The sequence below is a fragment of the Erinaceus europaeus genome, chromosome 15 (assembly GCF_950295315.1).
Source record: "Erinaceus europaeus chromosome 15, mEriEur2.1, whole genome shotgun sequence".
NCBI lineage: Eukaryota > Metazoa > Chordata > Mammalia > Eulipotyphla > Erinaceidae > Erinaceus > Erinaceus europaeus.
In genome coordinates, this window is record NC_080176.1 from 51,047,942 (window position 1) to 51,070,877 (window position 22,936).

The window sequence follows — 22,936 nt, forward strand, 5'->3', positions numbered from 1 at the left end:
TAGGTGATTCTAGTTGTGCAGAAGTAAAGAGTAAGGACCCTTTGAAGGCCTCTGAATCACCAGCTTGGGATGCAAAGCACAGTTTCTGGCCTTCACAATGGAGTCTCCTGTTTAGTAGGTCAGAGGCAGGGCTAAGTATTATAGTTTGCTTTTCTGTTAAGATCTCAGGTGAGGGTGATGGTCCCCAGGGGTTCTGGAGACCTCTCTTCACAAACCACTGTACTGAATGACCCTAAGCTTGTCTCCATGTTCTAGGAGTGTTCTGTGATCGGGTCGGCAGGCCAACAGACATGACCCTGTCCTAGATATATGATGGATTCTGCCATCTTTCTTGTCCTGCAAGCAGCATAACTCAGGAGGCAGAGAAACTGCTTTTTTTTTCTTTACTGGGGGATTAATAGTGTACAGTCAACAGTAAAATACAGCAGTTGGTACATGTGTAACATTTCTCAGTTTTCCACATAACACTCTAACTCCCCCCCCACACACACATGTCCTCCTCCGCCATCATGTTTCAGGATCTGAACACCCCCACTCCCCACCCCAGAGTCTTTTACTTTGGTGCAATAGACCAGCTACAGTTCAAAGTTCTGCTTTGTGTTACCCTCTCTATACTCATTTCTCAACTGTCTATGGGATCATCCCATATTCATCCTTCTCTTTCTGGCTGATCTCATTTAATATGATTCCTTCAAGCTTATCCAAGATGAAGTGAAGAAGGTGAAGTCATCATTTTTAATAGCTGAGTAGTATTGCATTGTATATATAGACCACAACTACTCAACCACTCATCTGTTATTGGACCCCTGGGTTGCTTCCAGGTTTTGGCTATTACCAACTGTGCTGTTATGAACATAGGTATACACAACTCTTTTTGGATGGAAATGTTTTGTTCTTAGGATATATCTCCAGGAGAGGAATTGCAATGTCATAGGGTAGGTCCACTTCTAGTCTTCAGAGAGTTTTCCCGACAGCTCTCTGCAGGAGTTGGACCAGAAACTGCTTTTTACTTTCTCAGACACTACTTGCAAGATCCTAGGAACCACTCTTCCCAAGAACTATCATGTGGAGCTTAAGGGATAGGGGCTTGTATTAGGGTTAAATAAACTGTCTTTGGAACACAGGAATGATTTTAAACTCTTCACTTGATGGTCTGTGTTGCCATCAAATATTTCCTGTTATTAAACAAACAAAAAAAAAATACCAAGCAAATTTCATGGAGTTAGTCCCATGGAACCTGAGGGAAAGCCTGGTACATTCTGAAGAATGAAAACCAGAACATGGTTAAACATTGCCAACAGTCAGGGTATTCATTTGTTTTATCACTAATGGATTGTTTGAAAGACATGGTTTGGTCTTTAGCCGACAGCACAGCACAGTGAAGAATGGTGGTACTGGGGTCTGGTGGTGGTGCATCCTATTGATTGCACCCATTACCATATGCAAGGATCCAGGGTCAAGCCCCTAGCCCTCACCTGCAGGGGAGAAACTTCATGAGCAGAAGGCAGTGCTGTAGCTGTTCTGCTTTTTTTCTCCCTCTCAATTTACCCTTCCCCTTTCAGTTTCTCTTTCTTTTATCAAAACAAAAAAAGAAAAAGGAGGAGAAGAAGAAGAGGGAGAAGAAACAAGACGGGTGGTATAATTCCTCTGGCTATAGTGAAAATGAGTAGAGCAGGGCAAGTGTAACAGAGAATGGACTGGATCAAAGGGTTGTGCATGGTTCATATAGCACAAGTCTAGTCAGTGGCTAGAAAGGGGCTGTGGAGTCTTTCCTCTCTGTCTCTGTCCCTTTGTATCTATCTAGAGTCAAAAAACATTTCTCCAGGAGTAGTAAAATTGTGCCACTGTGTATTTGAAATCTTGCTTTGTTTCTCCCCTGTCTGCTAGGATGACAAGGATTTGGTGCATGAATTTGTAGTGGCTGAAGGTCTGACGTGTTTGATCAAGGTGGGCGCGGAGGCAGATCAGAACTACCAGAACTACATTCTCAGGGGTAAGTTACCTCTGGGTGTGCAAGGCCACCCCTGCTGCTTGGGAGGGGGGGGGTCACCTCCAAAAAGCTTGGGCTTGGGCTCCAGGGTAAGGTGGTAAAGACACCCCAGTACAAAGTGTTATCACCTTCCTTGGCTTTTAGCAATCCCTTCCGTTTAGTAACTGAGCTCACTTGACTAATTGTCACCTCAAGTCTCTTGTCACTTAAGAAGAACAAACATAGGAGTTGGGTGGTAGTGCAGCGGGTTGAGCACACGTGGCACAAAGGCAAGGACCAGCGTAAGGATCCCGGTTCGAGCCCCTAGCTCCCCACCTGCATGGAAGTCTCTTCACAGGCGGTGAAGCAGGTCTGCAGGTGTGTCTATCTTTCTCTCCCCCCTCTGTCTTCCCCTCCTCTCTTCATTTCTCTCTGTCCTATCATATTGGCTTCAGGAGCACAGGGTTTGTTATATTCTCTTTTATTTGGAGAGGAAAGGGCCACACTATGGTTTTGGGATAAATCCTACATTTCAGTGGAAAGTCACCAAAAACCAAAGAGGCCAATTTTTCCCCCCTGGGAAGAACATTTTCTCCATCTTGAATTTCTTCCAGGGGTTGCTTGTCAAAAGTGCACTGTTCTCAAAAGCTCCTGTTCTTTCTAGCTTGGCAGGTCTGGGACGGGCCCAAGCATTTGTGCTTCAAAGGCTGATTCTGAAAAGCCACCTCCATCATTTTACTGTTATGGAAAGCAGGGCACGTGTGGAATTTGAAACACGAATCATTGCTCCAGTTCGTAAAGTTAATGCTCTTTTCATATTTATGTGTTTCATGCACCTTCATATAAGTTTTATGGGATTCTGTAAAAAGCTGTGAATAGACAGGGCAGGAATCATTAGTTTAGACCATATGCAACTGCTGCTACCAACAGTTTTGTCTGACAAAAAGAAGACATTTAATACACATAGCTCTCACTGTGTGATCACCAGGGTCTCACTCTGCAATCTGTGAATTTGTCAATAAATAATCAACTGTCTCTAACTGGTATTTGGTGTCTAGTGGGCTGAGTACATAGTGGCTTTGTTAACCATCTTGAGATAGAACAGTGCATCATTGGTAACATTTAGAATATATTTTCATTTTTTTAAAGATATTTTATTTAATTGATCTTACTGAAAGAAAGAGTTACAGAGAGAAAGATGCAGAAAGACCAGAACACTGCTTAGTTCCAGCTTCTTGTACTGGGAATTAAGCCTGGAACAACAGACCTTGGGCATGAAAGTGTTTTGCATAACCATATGTTGTCTTCCTAGCCAGCCCTAAAAAATATTTTTAAGGAGCTGGGTGGTGGTAGACCGGGTTGGATGCACATGTTGCAATGCGCAAGGACCTAGGTTTAAGCCTCAGGTCCCCACCTGCAAGGGGAAAGCTTTGTGAGTGGTGAAGCAGTGCTGCAGGTGTCTCTGTCTCTCTTCCTTCACTAAAACCCCCTTCGCTCTCGATTTCTGGCTATCTCTATCCAATAAATAAATAAATAAAGATTAAAAATCAAAAAATATATTTGAAATATTTATTGAGGAGTGTTCTGTATGTCGCACTAGAATAAAGATAGAGAAAATAAACTGCTCTGGGCCGCATGCTAAAGGACAAGCTAGAGATGACAAATAAAGCCGAGAGTACACCGGCTGCCTGTAGGGGAGGGGACTGAGCCCAAAAGGGGCAATGGAAGATGAAAGCTTGAAGCTGAGTCTCAGGGATGCCCTTTTCCATGACCCAAGTTCTCCTGCCTCAGCGCCCTCCAGTCTCTTCAGAGAGAGCTAGCTGTAGTAACTCCAAGCAAGTTGGTCACTTAGCACTGGCTCTATAGTTTAATGATATTTCCATTTTGTAGTTGAAAGACTTGAGATTCAAAGAGTATTTGCCTAATCACTTTCTCAGGGACTGAGCAGCGGTGCACCCAGTTAAGTGCACATACTACTAAGCACAAGGACCTGTACAAGATCAGGGTTCAAGCCTTCACTCCCCACCTGCAAGTGGGAAGCTTCACAAGCAGGTGTCTACCTTTCTCTCTCCTTCTCTATCTCCCATTCCTCTCTCAATTTCTCTCTGTCTTATCCAATGAAATGGGAAAAATGGCCACCAGGAACAGTCGATTTGTAGTGTTGGCACCAAGCTCCAGTGATAATCCTAGAGGAAAAAAAACAGTCACTTCTCTAGTGTGTAACTAGCAAGGTCCACCTGTGCCCTGTTCCTCAGGTTGTTTAAGGTTCTGCCCTTCCTTCTGTGTGTCTACCTGGAACCTCACAGCTCTGTGTGCTATCTTCATATAGAGGGGGAAAAAAATCAATTTAACTCCTTTTCTTTTCCCTCACATGCAGAACAAATACACAACATGTATGATTGAATATCAATTGCCCATGTTAGAGCTGAGTGAGAGCGGCAAAATAAAAGTTTTCTATGATTTCTGCTATTGCACCCTGTGAATGACTCCTTATGTCCTGTGCTGTTTTCTGTGCACTAAATTCTCAGTCCACTCCATCTGGTTCTACACCCTGAGGATTGCTGTTAACTATCGGCAAAAGCAAATGGTGGGAATTATTGAAAAAAAGAAAGCTTTATTTTGGAGAGAATAGGAGATGACTGACTTGGTTGAGTGTGAGATGTACCATATGTGGGGAGCTGGGTTCAAGCCCTTTGTCACTACATGGGAGCACTTGCACAGGGAAAGCTTCATGAGTGGTGCTGTGGTGTCTCTCCTCTTCTCTCTGTCTCTGTCCTTTTCTGTCTCTCATTTTATCTAGAGTCAAAAAATCTTTGTCCAGAAGTAGTGGAATTGTGCCACTGTGGAAACCCAACAATAATCTGAGTGGCAAAAAAAAAATATCCCCAAAAGATACATTAAAAATCATTTTATTGGGATCAACTAGGAATACCAAAGGAGACCACCTGGGACTGAAACAAGACAGGACTAGAATGACTACAGGAACCCACCAAATCACTGGTGAGTGCAAACACGTGGCTGGTGACAGAGAGGAGCCTAGGGAGAGACTAAGTGGCTGGTAACAGTCCAGTGGTTTATCAGTTGAGACACCACCTCCAGTCTGTCCCACCAACAAGGGGATAGCTGAAGGGAGGAGAGGACTCCCCAGAGACTCACCAAGTGCAACTCTGAGTCTCCATTGCTACTACCCTCAGAATCTGGAGCAGTGACAGGGAGGGACACCAGGGGACAGAGATCTAACCAGGAAACTCAGGAGAAGACCTATACCTCTGTGGCATAGCTGAGGAGCTGTGAAAGTCTCTTTGCATAACCACTGGATTATCTCTGCCACACCATGCTTTATCTCTTGGTCAGGAGTCAGTGATTAAGCTAAGAAGCCTATTGATAGTTGAAAAGCCCTCAGGCTCCCATAGCCTGGGGGGGGGGTGGGGGGGGGAGAGGCTTTTAAACCACTGAGCTCCAACTCAGGGATTGAATCAACTGTTAACTTCCACCACTGTGAACCCTTTAATTAACTTACTTAGACACAAATCAATCCAGGCAATAGTGATCAATAATTTGAAAAGTACTGATAAAGGGAACTCATAAAATAATATATAAAATGGTTAAAACAACAAGAAAAAATATTGGAGAATTGAACCAGGACAAGAGTCCAGCTAAAAGTCCTCCAGAGGGTGAAGCACAAAATAATGAGTTCAACATCCAAACATTAGCTAAGGAAATAATAACAGGAGTGAGTAAAGAATTTGAAAAAATTGTAATCAGAAATGCAGGAACAACAAATGAGAATATGGAAGAAAATACTAATTATCTCATGGTTATTAGAGAGCTGAAAGCTGAAATCGCTGAGCTAAGAATGCAACTAGCTGAACAAGCTAAAACAGTATCAGAGCAGGGCAACAAAATAGATGATCTCCAGAAAACAGTAGAGGGCAGAGAGAATAGAATCTATGAGGCTGAAGACAGAATTAGCAAGATTGAGGATGAATTAGAGACAACTAAAAAAGAAGTAAGAGATCTCAAAAAGAGATTAAGAGATGCTGAAAACAACAACAGAGTCCTATGGGATGACTTCAAAAGAAACAATATACGCATTATTGGCATACCAGAGGAGGAAAGAGAAGAAGAGGAAGAAAGCATTTTATAGGCCATAATAGCTGAAAACTTCTCTAGTCTAGACAACATCAAAGACATAAAGATTCAAGAAGCCTAGAGGGTCCCAAACAGAATTAACCCAGACCTAAAGACACCAAGGCATAGCATACTTAGAATGGAAAGGAATAAGGATAAAGAAAGGATCCTGAAGGCTGCAAGAGAAAAAACAAAGAGTCACCTACAAAGGAAAACCCAATAGATTAACAGCAGACTTCTCCATACAAACACTACAGGCCAGAAGAGAATGGCAAGATATCTATCGAGTGCTCAATGAGAAAGGCTTTCAGCCAAGAATACTATATCCTGCTAGACTGTCATTCAGACTAGATGGAGGCATCAAAACCTTCTCAGACAAGCAACAGTTGAAAGAATCAACTATCACCAAGCCTGCCCTGAAAGAAGTTCTGAAAGGTCTTCTATAAATAGTCAGACCATCATAAATAGGACATATATCTGAACACTCTAAAACTCTACAAGAATGGCGTTAAAATATCTTCAATCTTTGATATCAATAAATGTCAATGGCCTGAATTCACCTATTAAAAGACACAGAGTAGGAAGATGGATCAGAAAACACAACCCAACAATATGCTGTCTACAGGAAACCCACCTAACTCAACAAGACAAACACAGACTTAAAGTGAAAGGATGGAAAACTATCATACAAGCCAATGGCCCACAAAAAGGGGCAGGAACAGCTATTCTCCTATCTGACATGATAGACTTTAAAATAGACAAGATTAAAAAAGATAGGAATGGACACTACTTAATGTTCAGAGGATCAGTCAATCAAGAGGACTTAACAATTATTAACATCTATGCACCCAATGAGAAGCCATCAAAATACACCAAACGTTTACTGAAAGAGCTACAGCAATATATTAACAGCAACACAGTCATAGTAGGGGACTTCAACACCCCACTCTCTCAACATGACAGATCATCCAGGCAGAAAATCAATAAAGACATAAGGGAGCTAAATGAAGAGATAGATAAACTAGAACTATTGGTCATTTTCAGAATCATTCATTCCAAGAAACTGGAATACACATTTTACTCAAATCCACATGGGTCATTCTCAAGGATAGACCATATGTTAGACCACAAAGACAACATCAGCAAATTCAAGAGCATTGAAATCATCCCAAGCATCCACAGTAGAATTAAACTAACACTTCACAATCAACAAAAGATTAGTAATAGTCCCAAAATGTGGAAGCTAAACAGTACACTTCTTAACAACCTCTGGGTCAAAGAGGAAATCAAAATGTTTCGAGAGTTCAATGAAAATGAAGACACAAGCTATCAAAATATTTGGGACACAGCTAAGGCAGTACTGAGAGGGAAGTTCATAGCTATACAAGCACACACTAGGAAACAAGAAAAAGCACAAATAAACAGCCTGATTGTACATCTTAAAGACCTAGAAGAAGAACATCAAAGGAACCCTAAAGCAACCAGAAGGACAGAAATCACTAAAGTTAGGGCAGAAATAAATAACATTGAGAATAAGAAAACCATACAAAAGATCAACGAAAGTAAATGTTGGTTCTTCAAAAGAGTAGACAAAAGTCGACAAACCTTTAGCCAGACTCACAAAACAAAAAAGGGAGAAAACCCAAATAAATCGGATAGTAAATGAAAGAGGAGATATCACAGCAGACACCACAGAAATTCAACATAACATGCAAGGTTTCTATGAACAACTATATGCCACCAAGCTAGAGACCCTGGAAGAAATGGACGATTTCCTAGATACTTGCCAACTTCCAAAACTAAGTAAAGAGGAAGTGGATAACATGAACAGGCCCATCACAGCCAATGAAATTGAAACAGTTATCAAAAACCTCCCCAAAAATAAAAGTCCTGGACCAGATGGTTTTACAAATGAATTCTACAAAACCTTCAAAGAAGAACTAATACCTCTACTTTTAAAAGTTTTCCAGAAGATTGAAGACACTGGAATACTCCCTGCTAGCTTCTATGAAGCTAACATCACTCTGATACCAAAAAGAGACAGGGACACAACAAAAAAAGAAAACTACAGACCAATATCTCTGATGAACATAGATGCTAAAATACTGAACAAAATTCTAGCCAACCGGATACAGCAGTATATTAAAAAGATTGTTCATCATGACCAAGTGGGGTTTATCCCAGGCATGCAAGGTTGGTTTAATATACGTAAATCAGTGTGATCCACCACATCAACAAAAGCTAGACCAAAAACCACATGGTCATATCAATAGATGCAGAGAAAGCCTTTGACAAAATCCAACATCCCTTTATGATCAAAACACTACAAAAAATGGGAATAGGTGGAAAATTCCTCAAGATAGTGGAGTGAGTCTATATATAGCAAACCTACAGCCAACATCATACTCAATGGTGAAAAACTGGAAGCATTTCCACTCAGATCAGGTACTAGACAGGGATGCCCACTATCACCATTACTATTCAACATAGTGTTGGAAGTTCTTGCCATAGCAATCAGGCAGGAGCAAGGAATTAAAGGGATACAGATTGGAAGAGAAGTCAAACTCTCCCTATTTGCAGATGACATGATAGTATACACAGAAAAACCTAAGGAATCCAGCATGAAGCTTTTGGAAATCATCAGGAAATACAGTAAGGTGTCAGGCTACAAAATTAACATGCAAAAGTCAGTGGCATTCCTCTATGCAAACACTAAGCTAGAGGAAATTGAAATCCAGAAATCAATTCCTTTTACTATAGCAGCAAAAACAATAAAATATCTAGGAGTAAACCTAACCAAAGAAGTGAAAGACTTGTATACTGAAAATTATGAGTCACTACTCAAGGAAATTGAAAAAGATACAAAGAAGTGGAAAGATATTCCATGTTCCATGGGTTGGAAGAATTAACATCATCAAAATGAATGAATATACTACCCAGAGCCATCTACAAATTTAATGCTATCCCCATCAAGATCCCAAGCACATTTTTTAGGAGAATAGAAGAAATGCTACAAATGTTTTTCTGAAACCAGAAAAGACCTAGAATTGCCAAAACAATCTTGAGAAAAAAGAACAGAACCGGAGGCATCACACTCCCAGATCTCAAATTGTGTTATAGGGCCATTGTCATCAAAACTGCTTGGTACTGGAACATGAACAGACACACTGACCAGTGGAATAGAATTGAGAGCCCAGAGGTGAGCCCCCACACCTACAGACATCTAATCTTTGACAAAGGGGCTCAGACTATTAAATGGGGAAAGCAGAGTCTCTTCAACAAATGGTGTTGGAAACAATGGGTTGAAACATGCAGAAGAATGAAACTGAACCACTGTATTTCACCAAATACAAAAGTAAATTCCAAGTGGATCAAGGACTTGGATGTTAGACCACAAACTACCAGTTACTTAAGAGGAAAATATTGACAGAACTCTTTTCCGCATACATTTTAAAGACATCTTCAATGAATGAATCCAATTACAAAGAAGACTAAGGCAAGTATAAACCTATGGGACTACTTCAAATTAAAAAGCTTCTTCACAGCAAAAGAAACCACTATCCAAACCAAGAGATCCCTCACAGAAAGGGAGAGGATCTTTGCATGCCATACATCAGACAAGAGTTTAATAACCAACATATATAAAGAGCTTGAGTTTGCTCAACAAGACAACAAATAACCCCATCCAAAAATGGGGGGAGGACTTGGACAGAATATTCACCACAGAAGAGATCCAAAAGGCCGAGAAACACATGAAAAAATGCGCCAAGTCTCTGATTGTCAGAGAAATGCAAATAAAGACAACAACGAGATACCACTTCACTCATGTGACAATGTCATACATCAGAAAAGGTAACAGCAGTAAATACTGGAGAGGGTGTGGGGTCAAAGGAACCCTCCTACACTTCTGCTGGGAATGTCAATTGGTCCAACCTCTGTGGAGAACAGTCTGGAGAACTCTCAGAAGGCTAGAAATGGACCTACCCTATGATCCTGCAATTCCTCTCCTGGGGATATATCCTAAAGAACCCAACATATCCATCCAAAAAGATCTGTGTACACATATGTTCTTGGCAGCACAATTTGTAATAGCCAAAACCTGGAAGCAACCCAGGTGTCCAACAACAGATGAATGGCTGAGCAAGTTGTGGTATATATACACAATGGAATACTACTCAGCTGTAAAAAATGGTGACTTCACCGTTTTCAGCCGATCTTGGATGGACCTTGAAAAAATCATGTTGAGTGAAATAAGTCAGAAACAGAAGGATGAATATGGGATGATCTCACTCTCAGGCCGAAGTTGAAAAACAAGATCAGAAAAGAAAACACAAGTAGAACCTGTAATGGAATTGGTGTATCGCACCAAAGTAAAAGACTCTGGGGTGGGTGGGTGGGGAGAATATAGGTCCAAGAAGGATTCAGAGGACCTAGTGGGGGTTGTATTGTTATATGGGAAACTGGGGAATGTAATGCATGTACAAACTTTTGTACTTACTGTTGAATGTAAAACATTAATTCCCCAATTTTAAAAAAAATCAGAAAATGGAAAAAAAAACTTGGAATAAAAATCACTTTATTGGGGGCTTAATAGTTGCTGTCACATGGGTATCCTCTCACCCTGTGATTGGTGTCTGCAAAACACTCTCACCACTAATTTAGGGAAGGACATATTTCCCCTCAGTGAAGACAGTTCAGAACTTTTCCATGTAGATAGCATATGATGATAACATTCGCCCTAAAGTTAAGGAATAAAACTCTAAATAAGAAGAGCTCCTGGGCCAGCAAAATAGCTCACTTCAGTCATGTGCAGCAACCCAGGTTCAAGTCTGCCCTCCACTGCATTAAAGGAAGTTCAGTGCTATAGTCAGTCAGTTCCCTTTCTCCAACTTTTTTTGAGAGGAGATGCAGGGGTTTTATAAGTGTACCTTTCTACCATTCTTGGTGGGACTGACTTCTAGTTGGGCCTCTAAACTAGGTCAGGATGGCACTTAAACTGGACCATGGGCTGACTGGCATTGTACTGAGGAGAAGCATGCTAGTCAGAAAGTTGGTTCACTCTCTGTGACAGTGAGGTCCCATACATCCAAAACAACTAAGAGTGTATGGAGAGGCTGATAGTTTCCACATCTGCTTTGAGAACTCCTCTAATTTATCTTTATTTTTGTACTCACTCTGTCACCTATGTCTCTCTCTCTCTCTCTCTCTCTCTCTCTCTCTCTCACTCATTAAGTTCTAGGAATTTATCTCTTTCATTTGAAGATGTATCTGTTGAGAGGTAAAGATTGGTTATGACTTACCTTGTAGCCAGGAGCTCTCTAAAAATGTGAGGTGGCTGCTGTGGAAAGGTCTTCAGTGTACAACATGTAAAAATAATATTTATCTGGCTTATTATTCTTGGATGGTTACAACTGATGATCTAAAGTCTTTCAGGATATCCAGTGTTAATATAAGTCTCCTCTGGAATTTTGTAGCTCGTCATTATTCTTGCTGAAGGAGAACCAAAAGTGGTATGTTCTTGGAATTGAAACTTTCTGCACACACACCAAACCTTCCTGTGGGCCATAGCCTGGCCCTGGGGATGCATCATGAAACTAAGATGGCAGAGATGCTCTGGAGTTGTGCCCTGCCATCTTAGTTTCTTGTCCTTCCAGGGTTGAGTAATATCCCATAGTCCCATGTTTCTCAAACTTTACAATTCAGAAGAAAATTGCAGATGTTTTGTTTGCCCCTGTAAATTGTCTTAGAACATTTTTATTATTATTGGAGCTTGAACAGTGTTTTATAAAATTATAAGATTTCAGGAGCATAGTTTCACACCCATGTATGTGTACATAAGCCACTGCATCCCAACATCAAAGCTCTGTGGCCTCCCTCCCTTTGCTAGTCACCCTACTTCAGTCACCCTACTTCTAGCAAAGTCGAAGGAGCAATTTGGCTACTTATTTTTTGTAAGTTTGTTTACTGTAGTTCTCTATAATCTACATAGAAATAAAACCGCCTACTCGTTGTCTTTCATCTATTTCACTTAATCATCTAGTCTAGTTCCATTCATTTTATCCTGAATGACACAGTGTCATCTTTTTAAATAGCAAGGTAGTATTCCACTGAAAATACCCCCCCAACTCCTTTATCAGTCATCTGTTGATAGGTCCACTGAGATTGCTTCTGTATTTTGGTTGTTGTGACTAGTGCAGCTATGAGCAGATGGCCACATGTAGCCTTTGGAATTAGTGTTTTCATGTACTTTGGATATATGCCTAGGAGTGGTATTGTTTGATCAAAAAGTATTTCCAGTTTATTTTTAAGGCCTTTCTACAGTTGTATGCCTCTATGGGATGTTTTAAAAAGCTATTTAGTGGTTGTCAGCATTTGAAAGTGGGAGACTGGACATTTAAAAATATCCAACTTAGGGGGTGGCCGGCAGTGGCACACCAGGTTAAGCACACATAGTATGAAGCACAAGGATCCATTCAAGGATCCTGGTTTGAGCCCCCAGTTCCCCGCCTGCAGGGTGGGGGGGTAGGGGCACTTCACAGGCTGTGAAGCAGGACTGTAGGTGTGTGTCGTTCTCCCTCTCTATCTTCCCCTCCCCTCTAAATTTCTTTCTGTCCTATCCAATAAGACAGAAAAATAAATGGCTGTCAGGAGCAGTGGATTCGTAGTGCTGGCACCGAGTCCCGGTGTAACCCTGGAGGCAAAAATAAAAAAAAAATACCCAACTTCAGGTTTCTTTGGAAAAACAGAAGGTAGAGGGGTCCAGTGCCTTGCCACACATTACTTAAATATAGTCCAGTACAGGAACATGTACCTGCACATTAAAGGTATCTGTCAATGGGGACCAGAACTTCTGGTGAAGTAGTTTTTGTTGACATGTGCCTTGACAGGAATGGAAATATCATATTGTAGATAGCATAGAAAGTGTCTTATGGGGAGAGAAAGTGATGGTTCAAAGGGATCAAATGGTACTTGAGCCAACATCTTCCTCCCCTGACAAATGCAAGGCTTTGGGTTGGCAAGATAGCTGACTTGGGAAGATAGCTGCCTTGCTATACACATAGCCCCAGTTCAAACTCGGCACACTGAAGGAAGCCTTGATACTACGGCTTTCTGTTTGTATCTGAAAAAGTCAGTCTGGAGAGGTGAAACCCTGTAGATGTCAAAAATGAATGTAAGGAGGAGGCTGGGTGGTAGCACATCCAGTCAGGTTTGTACATTACCATGTGCATCTCTCTCCTTCTTTCCCTCTCTCTGTCCCTCCTTACCTCTTTTAAAAATTTTTATACTTTTATTTATTTATTATTTGATGGAGACATAGAGAAATTGAGAGGGGAGAGGGAGAGAGACAAAGAGATACCTGTGGCCCTGTTTCACCATTTGTGAAGCTTTTCCCCCTGCAGGTGGAGACCAGGAGCTTGAACCTGGGTCCTCGTGTACTGTGATATGTGCGCTCACCCAGGTGTACCACCACTCCACCTGGCTCCTTCTCCTCCTTCTCTCTTAATTTATCTCTGTCTCTATAAGAAAAAGCAGAAAATTGGAGAGGGGGCAGGGTGGGAAATGACCACCAGGAGCTGTGGATTCATCTTAGATTATAGATACGGAGCCCCGGTGATAACCCTGGTGGCAATTTAAAAGTGAATGAGTAAATAGATCATTAAGATAAAAGCAAAGGTTTTATTTTGGCATCTAGAGTGAAGAGGTGGGGTTAAGGTTGGATTAAGAGTGTGCCTAGGGAGTCGGGCTGTAGCGCAGCGGGTTAAGCGCAGGTGGCGCAAAGCACAAGGACCAGCATAAGGATCCTGGTTCAAACCCCGGCTCCCCACCTGCAGGGGAGTCGCTTCACAGGCGGTGAAGCAGGTCTGCAGGTGTCTGTCTTTCTCTCCTCCTCTCTGTCTTCCCCTCCTCTCTCCATTTCTACCTGTCCTATCCAACAACGACAACAACAATAATAACTACAACAATAAAAAAACAAGGGCAACAAAAGGGAATAAATAAATAAAATAAATATTAAAAAAAATTTTTAAAAAAGACTGTGCCTAAAGGAAAACTCTGCTTAAATTTGCGCTAGATTGAGGAGAGGAGGGTTTTGCAATGATATGTGCACTTCATTCTACTGAAGGGCTACTTACACCTGCTCTGAGTGCATCACCAAGTTTGGAGGAATCTTCCCCCCTTTGTGTTTCTTGCTAGGAGTGATTTCTGCACCTGAGCAGGAGTTAATCATGACACCATTGGTGTGAATGGCACTACTGTTCAAGCTCCTGGAGGTTCAGATGAGCACTGAGGAGGGAGTCCTTCCTCACTGAAGGGCTGTGATAAAGTCTGTTCCAAGATGGAATCGTGGTAGCTGCAGACTTTCTTTTCCCAATGTGATATGTCAGAAACATTTTAAATGATCATGTACACTTATTGCGGGGTCTGATGTAGAAATAGGAATATCTTATTTCTCTCTTTTACAAGGTTTGGACAAGGAGTCCTGCAGTTTTCCAATTTTTAATTTGTGATTAATAATGGGTTATGATATTTTAAGGTTACAGTGTATAGTTCCACACCCCATCTACTACTAAAGTTCTGTGTCCCCCATGCTCCCATCTCCCAAAGATAACCACAATAGTTCTCACAAGTCTTAGAAACAGTGTGTTGGCCTCTCTCTCTCTCTCTCTCTCTCTCTCTCTGTGTGTGTGTGTTTTGCAAGTTTATGAGTATCTATTCCCTAGATTCCACTTATGAGTGAAGCCATCCAGTTAACTTCTCTCTCTTTCTCTTTTTAGATAGAGGCAGGAAGAGAGAGAGAGAGAGAGAGAGAGAGAGAGAGAGAGAGAGAGAGAGAGAGATTCTTCAATGCATTGGGTAAGCCACATGGCAAAGGAGCACACTATCCAAGTGAGCTGTTTTACCAGCTCTTCTGCCTTCTCTTGACAAGTTTGAGTTCTCTTGAATGTCTGAGCAAGAATAGGTCTCACATTGCTCCCTGTCCACAACCTGCTGATGTTGAGAGCAGTCATTCTCTTTACATGGAGCCTGTGGGCTCTGCTTGCCAACTGCTTGCCCATCACTCCCTCTTGTCTTCCTCTGACTTCAGTGCCTCAGCATCTCCAGACATTTAGTAAGTTTAAGACCACTGAGTAATGGCATCACAATCTAAAACAAGAATTCCCGTTATCTAAAGTAGAAGCATGCAGTCTTAGCATAGCTGGACAAAAGTTGTGACTTCATTGCTCCTTTGTGAGCTTGGCCCAACATTCCAGTCTAACATGAATAAGATTTCTTCTCCCAGTTCTTCACCCCTATCTTTTCTCTCTGTGCAGAGCTCAGCATTGTTTATCATCTCCTCCACAACCCAACCCCTTCCACAATTGTGTGAGACTAGACAACTTGTCACTATATAGTCAGTAGAGTCCCATGGTCTGAAGATCCAAGCCTGGGAAATCAATTGAGAGGGGGCCAAGCTACCAACTATTGCCAGCACTTGTTGACAAGATTCCTGCCAGGGGCTTACTGTGCCGGTTGAACTTGTAATATGATCCCACCGAGTCTTGTCCTCTCAATCCTTCATGGTGGGCCTTGGAATCTGCAGCTGAAAGTCCTTGCTGTCCACCTGTCAAAGGAGGGATCCAGTTGGCCCCCAGAGATGAGAGTCTCAGAGTAACCAGATAATTCTAGTAAAGGTGTTCTCGGATGTATATATCCAGGAAGAAAACAATGAGAATAATGCTGTGCATATTTCTCTTAAAGCAGAAAGACTGTCCTGATTTTTTTGTATGTAATTTGTGGATGCTTCATTGCCTAAAAAGCAAACAACATAAAAAAGAAAATCCTTACCTGCATGGGGAAAGTTTCACAAGTGGTGAAGTAGTGCGGCATGTGTCTCTCTATCTCTCTCCCTCTCTTATTCATCCTCTCTCTTGGTTTCTCTCCATTTCCATCGAGTAAATAAGTAAATATAAAAAAGGAAAATCATAAAATCACCCACACTGCACTCTGCACTAAAAGGCTGTCTTCTACGCACACACATACATGCCTGCTTTGAGCACATCTTTTGCAATAAATCAAGTGGCCTTTCTGTATGTGGTCAGCTTTGTCACCTGTAAAGAGTGGCTTCAAAGCATAGTCTTCAGGAACTGGTTTTATGTCCTTTAGACATGTGAACATTTTGACTTTTTTAAACTGTAGTTTCCTCACTTATAAAAGCAGGATAATATCTACTGTATAGGAGTATTCTCAAATCTAAAGGGCCCATAGAAAGTTGTAAACAAAGGGCCGGATTTTAGTTATGGCAGTTATCATTCATTATCACTGAAGGATAAGAGGTAGCTCACCAGTAGAAGCTATGTATGGGGCCTGGTGGTGGTGCACCTGATTGAGCACACATATTACAGTGCTCAAGGACATGGGTTTGAGGCCCCAGTCTCCAGCTGTGGGAGGAGAGGTTTCCAAGAGGTGAAGCAGTGCTGCAGGTGTCTCTCTGTATCTCTCCCTCCTCTGTCTCCCCCTTCTGACTGTATTTCTGACAGTCTCTATCCAATATAGAAAGATAATTTTCAAAAGAAAGAAAGAAAACATGTTACTAAGTGTGAGACCCCGAGTTTGAGCCCTGGTGGTGGAGCAGTGCTATGGTTTCTCTCCTTCCCTCTCTCCATAAGACTGCTTAGTCAAGTGTGGGGCCATTTTCCCCTTTTGTCTTTCTATTTTATTTGATAGGACGGAAAGAAATTGGGCAGGTGGGAGAGAGAGTACATAGAAAGGAAGAGAGGAAGACACCTGCAGGTGGGGAGCGGGAGCTTGAACCTGGGCCGTTGCACATGGTAATGTGTGCTCTTTACCTGGTGTGCCACTGCCCAACCCCCATACCTATTTTGCCTGTTGGGTCTTTCTCTCTCTGGTTGGCTGCTTGTGGTGCCTGACCTCTGCCTGACCTTTCATATCATGCCCTTGGCCTGCTGTTGGGGCTGTAGCCTCCAGGGAGAACCAGCCACCCTGTGGGAAATCTTGGTCAGGAGCCAGAAAGCTACAGCCAGCCCTGCAGGGGGTGGGGTTGGAGAGCATAGTCCCCCAGAGTGTTCTGGAGTCCCTCCTTTGTCCCTTTTTGCTACCCCTCTGTCTCCACCTCGTGTCAGCTCTTCCAAATCTGGGTGAAGGCTCTGAGAGATGGCTCTTCAGGTAGGGTGCATGCACTGCCACACACACAGCCCAGCTTCAGACCCTGCCACCATGTGGGAGGAGCTCTGGGGTTGGAGGAAGCTTCTGTGCTGGGTGTCACTCCCTTTCTCTGTCTCTTTATATCTGAATTAAAAAAAAAGTGTTATGAAGTGATGAAATTGCACACAGGCAGGATCCTGGTTTCACAAAAAGAGAAGAGACTGGGATGGAGAGGGGCTGTGTCTTTCCTCTCCCAGCCCACTCAGGCACAGGGGCCAACAATGAACTCACATGGCATGGGGCAGTTCTCATCTCTCCCTTTGCCTGCTCAGGCCATGGGCTACCATGGACTCCCCCCACCCATTTCTCTCTATGACTGTTTATTTATTTTTGTATGTATTTATTACCAGGACATTGTACAATTTTAGTTTATGGTGGGTGCTAGGGGGATTGAATCTGGAACTTCAGAGGCTCAGGCATGAAAAAGCTTTAGATTAACCACTGTGCCCTCTCCCTCACCCACTCTCCATGACTTTTAGCAGCACTGTGTCTCCCAGGCGAAGGAAGTTTGACCTTGAGGCCCACTACAGCAACTGCATATCTAGATGGTTGCCCAGCCCTAGACTCAGGGTTTGTGGTGTCTGCATTGTGTAGATGGGTAGGAAGTAGGCTTGGAGGCTGCTTCCAGTTCTGGAGGTGCTGAGTTATCTGGCTCATCTTTACTCTGGTTGGAGCCTTGACATCCTCTCTTGACCATCCACAGGTGGATCAGGGGGTGAGGCAGCACCTGCCAGCAGCAGCCATGGCTTCGCCAGGGCCTGATCTATGATGCCCACTGTGCCCTTTGTTTAACCTCTGGTTCTCAGCAGGTGAGAGAGGAAAGTGATGTGCTGAATTGCTTTCCCTCTTTCACAGGACCTAGTGTATCTGCCTTTACTTTCTAGCACCATGGGAGCGTGGTCAATTTTAAACACGATTCTGACTTTTCCCTCTCGCCTTCTCCTATAAATGTATACACTGGGGGCTGGGCATTGGTGCACTCAGTTAAGTGCACATATCACCACACACAAGGGTCCAGGTTCGAGCCCCTACTCCCCACCTGCAGGGGAAATGTGTCATGAGAGGTAAAGCACGTCTGCAGGTTACTCTTTTTCCCTATCTCCCCTTTTCTTTCAATTTGTCTTTGTCATATCCTATTCAATTAAAAAAAAAAGAGGAAAAAATGACCACTAGGAGCTGTGCATTTGTAGTGCTAGCACCTAGCCCCAACAATAACCCTGGTTGCAATAAAATAAAATATATATAAAATAAATGCATACTCCTTGCCTTTTAGTGACTTAACCTTATGATTCATAAAGGCTTTCAATACAACCTTAGTTTCTCTAAAGTAAAAATTCTTTTTTAAAATGAACTCCTTTACTTTTTTTTTCTTTTCTTTTATTATCTTTATTTATTTATTGGATAGAGACTATGAGAAATCAAGAGGGAAAGGGGTGATAAAGAGGGAGAGAGACAGAGACACACTTTTAGCCTTGCTTTACCACTTGCAAAGCTCTCACCCCACACATAGGGACCAGGGGCTCGAACCCAGGTCCTTGCGCATTGTATCATGTGCGCTCAGCCAGGTGTACTACCACTCAATTCTAAATCCTGTGAAGCCTTGGGTTCCAGAAGAAACATTTTGTGGAGAGCATTCTTTCCACAGCAAAGACCCAGCCAGATCTGCCTGGCAACCATCTTCAGTTTGGAGCATCCTTAGACCCAGTCACATGAGGGTGTTGATGTTGGAGCACTGCTACCTACAGAGATGGTAAAGACAGCGGTTGAATTAAGTCAATATTATCATCACAGTTTAATCCCATACTGGCTCATTCCTGACTGAGCCGGCACTTTTTTGACATTTCACATAGCATTTTGGAAAGACCACATCCCTCCAGAAGTTTGGGGGCCAAACTGCCTACCACCCCACCAAAGCCCTTACAAGCACTCACACCGTTGAGCAACTAAGGATGTTAACAGTCATTCTCAGCCACAGAAAAGTGTTCCTGGAGGTGATTATGCTTAGCGAGGTAAGTAGAGAGACGAAAGACAAACTACCAGATGGTTTCACTCATGTGGATCAACCTCTCAGCAAGCCATCGCTCTCTTTCCTGGTGCAGTGGCTCCCCCTGCCATCAGTATGCAGGGACCTCCAGTTGAGGTGACCTGCAGAGACAGTCATGCTCTGGGTCTCCCTGACCAAACCCCAGTCCAACACCTTCTCCTGCCTGTCAGAGTCTCCAGAGCTCCATTCATCTCAGCAAAGGGTAATCATTTACCCCTTCAAGTCAACTACCTGGGGCCTCCTGCCCCCCCCATCTCTTTGTTCACTCTGTGTAATCATCCATCACCAAATTTGGGACTTCTCTATTGCTGACTCCCTTTCAAGTTCTTGCACCCCTCTCTCTCATTTTATTTTAATTAGTGACTTACTATTGATTTATAAAATTACAAGATTCGGGGGCCAGGTGGTGGCACACCTAGTTGAGCTCACCATGTTACAGTGCACAAGGACCCAGGTTTGAGTCCCCAGTCCCCACCTACAGGGGGAATGCTTTGCAAGTGGTAAAGCAATGTTGCAGGTGTCTCTCTGTCTCTCCCTCTCTATCACCCCCTTCCCCCTCTATTTCTGGCTGTCTCTATCCAGTAAATAAAATAAAGATAATAAAGATTAAAAAATAAAAATATAAAAAATAACAACATGACAGGGGTATAACTCTGCACTGTTCCCACCACCAGAGTTCTGAATCCCTAATCCCTCCATTGTAAGCTACAAAAAATTCTCTTAAGGTTGCAGATATGGGTAAACTATTATTTCTACAATTATCTGTCTGTACTTGTACATATTTGCCCATTTTTCCCATGGTCCCATCTTCTCTTCCTTTCCAACTCACACATGCACCTATCACTATATCCAAATGTCCCTCCCTTTTTCCTCTTCTCTCTCCTGGTCCTGATTGAGTTGGAGTTCAGAGTCCTCCAATCATTTTCCCCTTGTCATTTCTCCCCCACTGGGAATATGGATCAAAATTCTTTTGGGGTGTAGAAGGAATTCTGTCTTCTGTAATTACTTCTCTGCTGGACTTGGGCATTGGCAGGCCGACCCATATCCACAATGTATTTCTATCCCTATTTATCTATGTTTCTGCCTATTCCTAGTGTGGTAGGGCTCTGGAGCAGTGAGGTGCCAGGACCCAGTGGTGAGGTCATCTGCCCATAGGGTTTTTGCATCTCTTCACCAGCCTCTGAAGTCTCTCTCTCTGCTTTCGTATTTACACTTCTGCCTCAGTTTTTCTGCAGTGTTGAGCTAATCTTCTCCGCCTTTGGAGTTAAGCCTTGATTAATTATTCTTATCCTCAGGATGAACTTATGTGCCATCCATGTGGGTAGTACTCACTTTATTCTTGCCCTATGACACTTGTCCAGCTCATGTGGGCTATCTTTCTGCCTTCTGCATCTGCCTATAAGACTTTTTTTAACCTCTCCTCACCTGGTTTTTGCTTTGTCTTCTATTTCTTGCTTATCCTAGTGTGTTAAGGGGAATGCTTCATGAGTGGTGAAGCATATCTGCAGGTGTCTCTCTTCCCTCTTGATCTCCCTCTCTCCCCACTCCAAATTCTCTCTGACCTGTCAAATAAAATATAAAGGAAAAATGGGTGCCAGGAGCAGTGGATGTGTAATGCCAGTATTGATCCCCAATGATAACACTGGTGACAAATAAATAAAGAAGTAAATAAAGAATACCTGCAGGGAAGAGAACTCCCAACTCCTTAGGAAGCTGCTGGTGTGTGTTAATGATGGGAGAGTCCAGACTTGTCCTAAGGATTCGTACTCATATCTTACCTTGCAAATACTGTGGCACTAGTTGATTTATTTTGATACTTTAAAAAATGCCAAACAGGGAGGTCAGGTGGTAGCGCAGCGGGTTAAGTGCACCTGGCACAAAGCGCAGGGACCAGTGTGAGGATCCCAGTTCGAGCCCCCGGCTTCCCACCTGCAGGGGAGTTGCTTCACAGGCAGTGAGGCAGGTCTGCAGGTGTCTGTCTTTCTCTTCCCCTCCTCTTTCCATTTCTCTCTGTCCTGTCCAACAATGAACAACATCAACAACAACAATAATAACCACAACAACACTACAACAACAACAAGGGCAACAAAAGGGGAAAAAATGGCCTTCAGGAGCAGTGGATTCGTGATGCAGGCACTGAGCCCCAGCGATAACCCTGGAGGCAAAAAAAAAAAAAAAAGCCAAACGGGCCGGGCAGTTGCGCAGTGGGTTAAGTGCACATGGTGCGAAGCGCAAGGACTGGAGGAAGGATCCCGGTTTGAACCACTGGATCCCCATCTGCTCGGGGGTTGTTTCACAGGCGGTGAAGCAGGTCTGCAGGTGTCTACCTTTCTCTCCCCCTCTCTGTCATCCCCGTCTCTGTCCATTTCTCTCTGTCCTATCCAACAACAACAGCAGCAATAATAACAAAAATTATAAACGACAAGGGCAAAAAGAGGGAAAAAATAGCCTCCAGGAGCAGTGGATTCATAGTGCAGGCACCGAGTCCCAGCTATAACATTGTAGGCAAAAAAAAAAAAAAAAAAAAAAGCCAAACATATGGGAAGATAGCATGATGGTCATGCAGACGGCAATCATGTCTGAGGCTCTAAGGTCCTAGATTCAATCCCCAGCACCATCTTAAGCCAAAGATGAGTGGTGGTTTGATTAAAAAAAAAAAGGGCAAATTATTGAATTTTGTTCTTGATAGTTTTTGAGGGTCAGGGGATTCAAGTTATATATCTTGATTTTATTTACTTATTTATTATTGGAGACAGTGAGAAGTTGAGAAGGGAAGGAGGACATAGAGAAGGAAAGAGACAGAGAGACACCAACAGCACTATGTCACCACTTATGAAGCTTTCCCCCTGCAGATGGGAACCCTGGGGCTTGAACCCAGGTCCTTGAGCACTGTAATGTGTGCACTTAACCAGATGTGCCACCACCTGCCCCCTATATATCTTAAGTGTCGTGATTACTATAGATAAACTATCTGCTAGTATGGATTTTACTATACTAAATGCTCTGCATTTCTGATGTGATCTATCCCCTCTGAAATGATTGTCATTCCTTGGAGGCGGGAATAGTGTCATCGTGGCCTTTGAGGCCCCCACCATACTGCAGTGTGCCCAGTGGCGAAAGGCTTTTGGTTATTACGAGGACAGAACTTGTGCTGGCCTGTCTTGGTCTCCCCCAGTGATTTATGAGCACATAGGATATACTGAGAACTGCACGTGCCTGGTCAGAAGAGTGAGCTGGAGACTCAGCTGGGATATGGGCAGGGAGGAAGTGTGATGGGGGAGGGGTCTTACCTGTGATTTAGTTTCCCATATTCTGACTATTTCACTCATGCTTCCTCACCCTTGCTTCCTTTACTTGGTCTCTTCCTCTCCCCAAGTCCTTGAAACTGGGCTCCCCCAAAGCTACTCCTATGCTCCAGTGACCTGATTCATTTCTAGAAAGTGTTCACCAGCACAGTGGACTTCCATGGCTCCTGCCACAAACTCTTCTTCCTTCCTTCCTTCCTTCCTTCCTTCCTTCCTTCCTTCCTTTCTTTCTTTCTTTCTTTCTTTCTTTCTTTCTTTCTTTATTGGGGGATTAATGTTTTACAG

General features: G+C 42.9%; 1 protein-coding gene across 15 annotated transcripts in view; it reads left to right on the top strand.

Moving 5' to 3' along the window:
* Window positions 1-22,936, top strand: part of FHOD3 (formin homology 2 domain containing 3) — a 588,579-nt gene that overhangs the window by 274,481 nt on the left and 291,162 nt on the right. For all 15 annotated transcript variants that reach the window (XM_060173747.1, XM_060173744.1, XM_060173740.1 and 12 more), the window contains exon 5: window positions 1,888-1,993. In XM_060173747.1, the coding sequence (XP_060029730.1) occupies window positions 1,888-1,993 (106 nt within the window). The remainder of the gene's footprint in view (window positions 1-1,887; window positions 1,994-22,936) is intronic.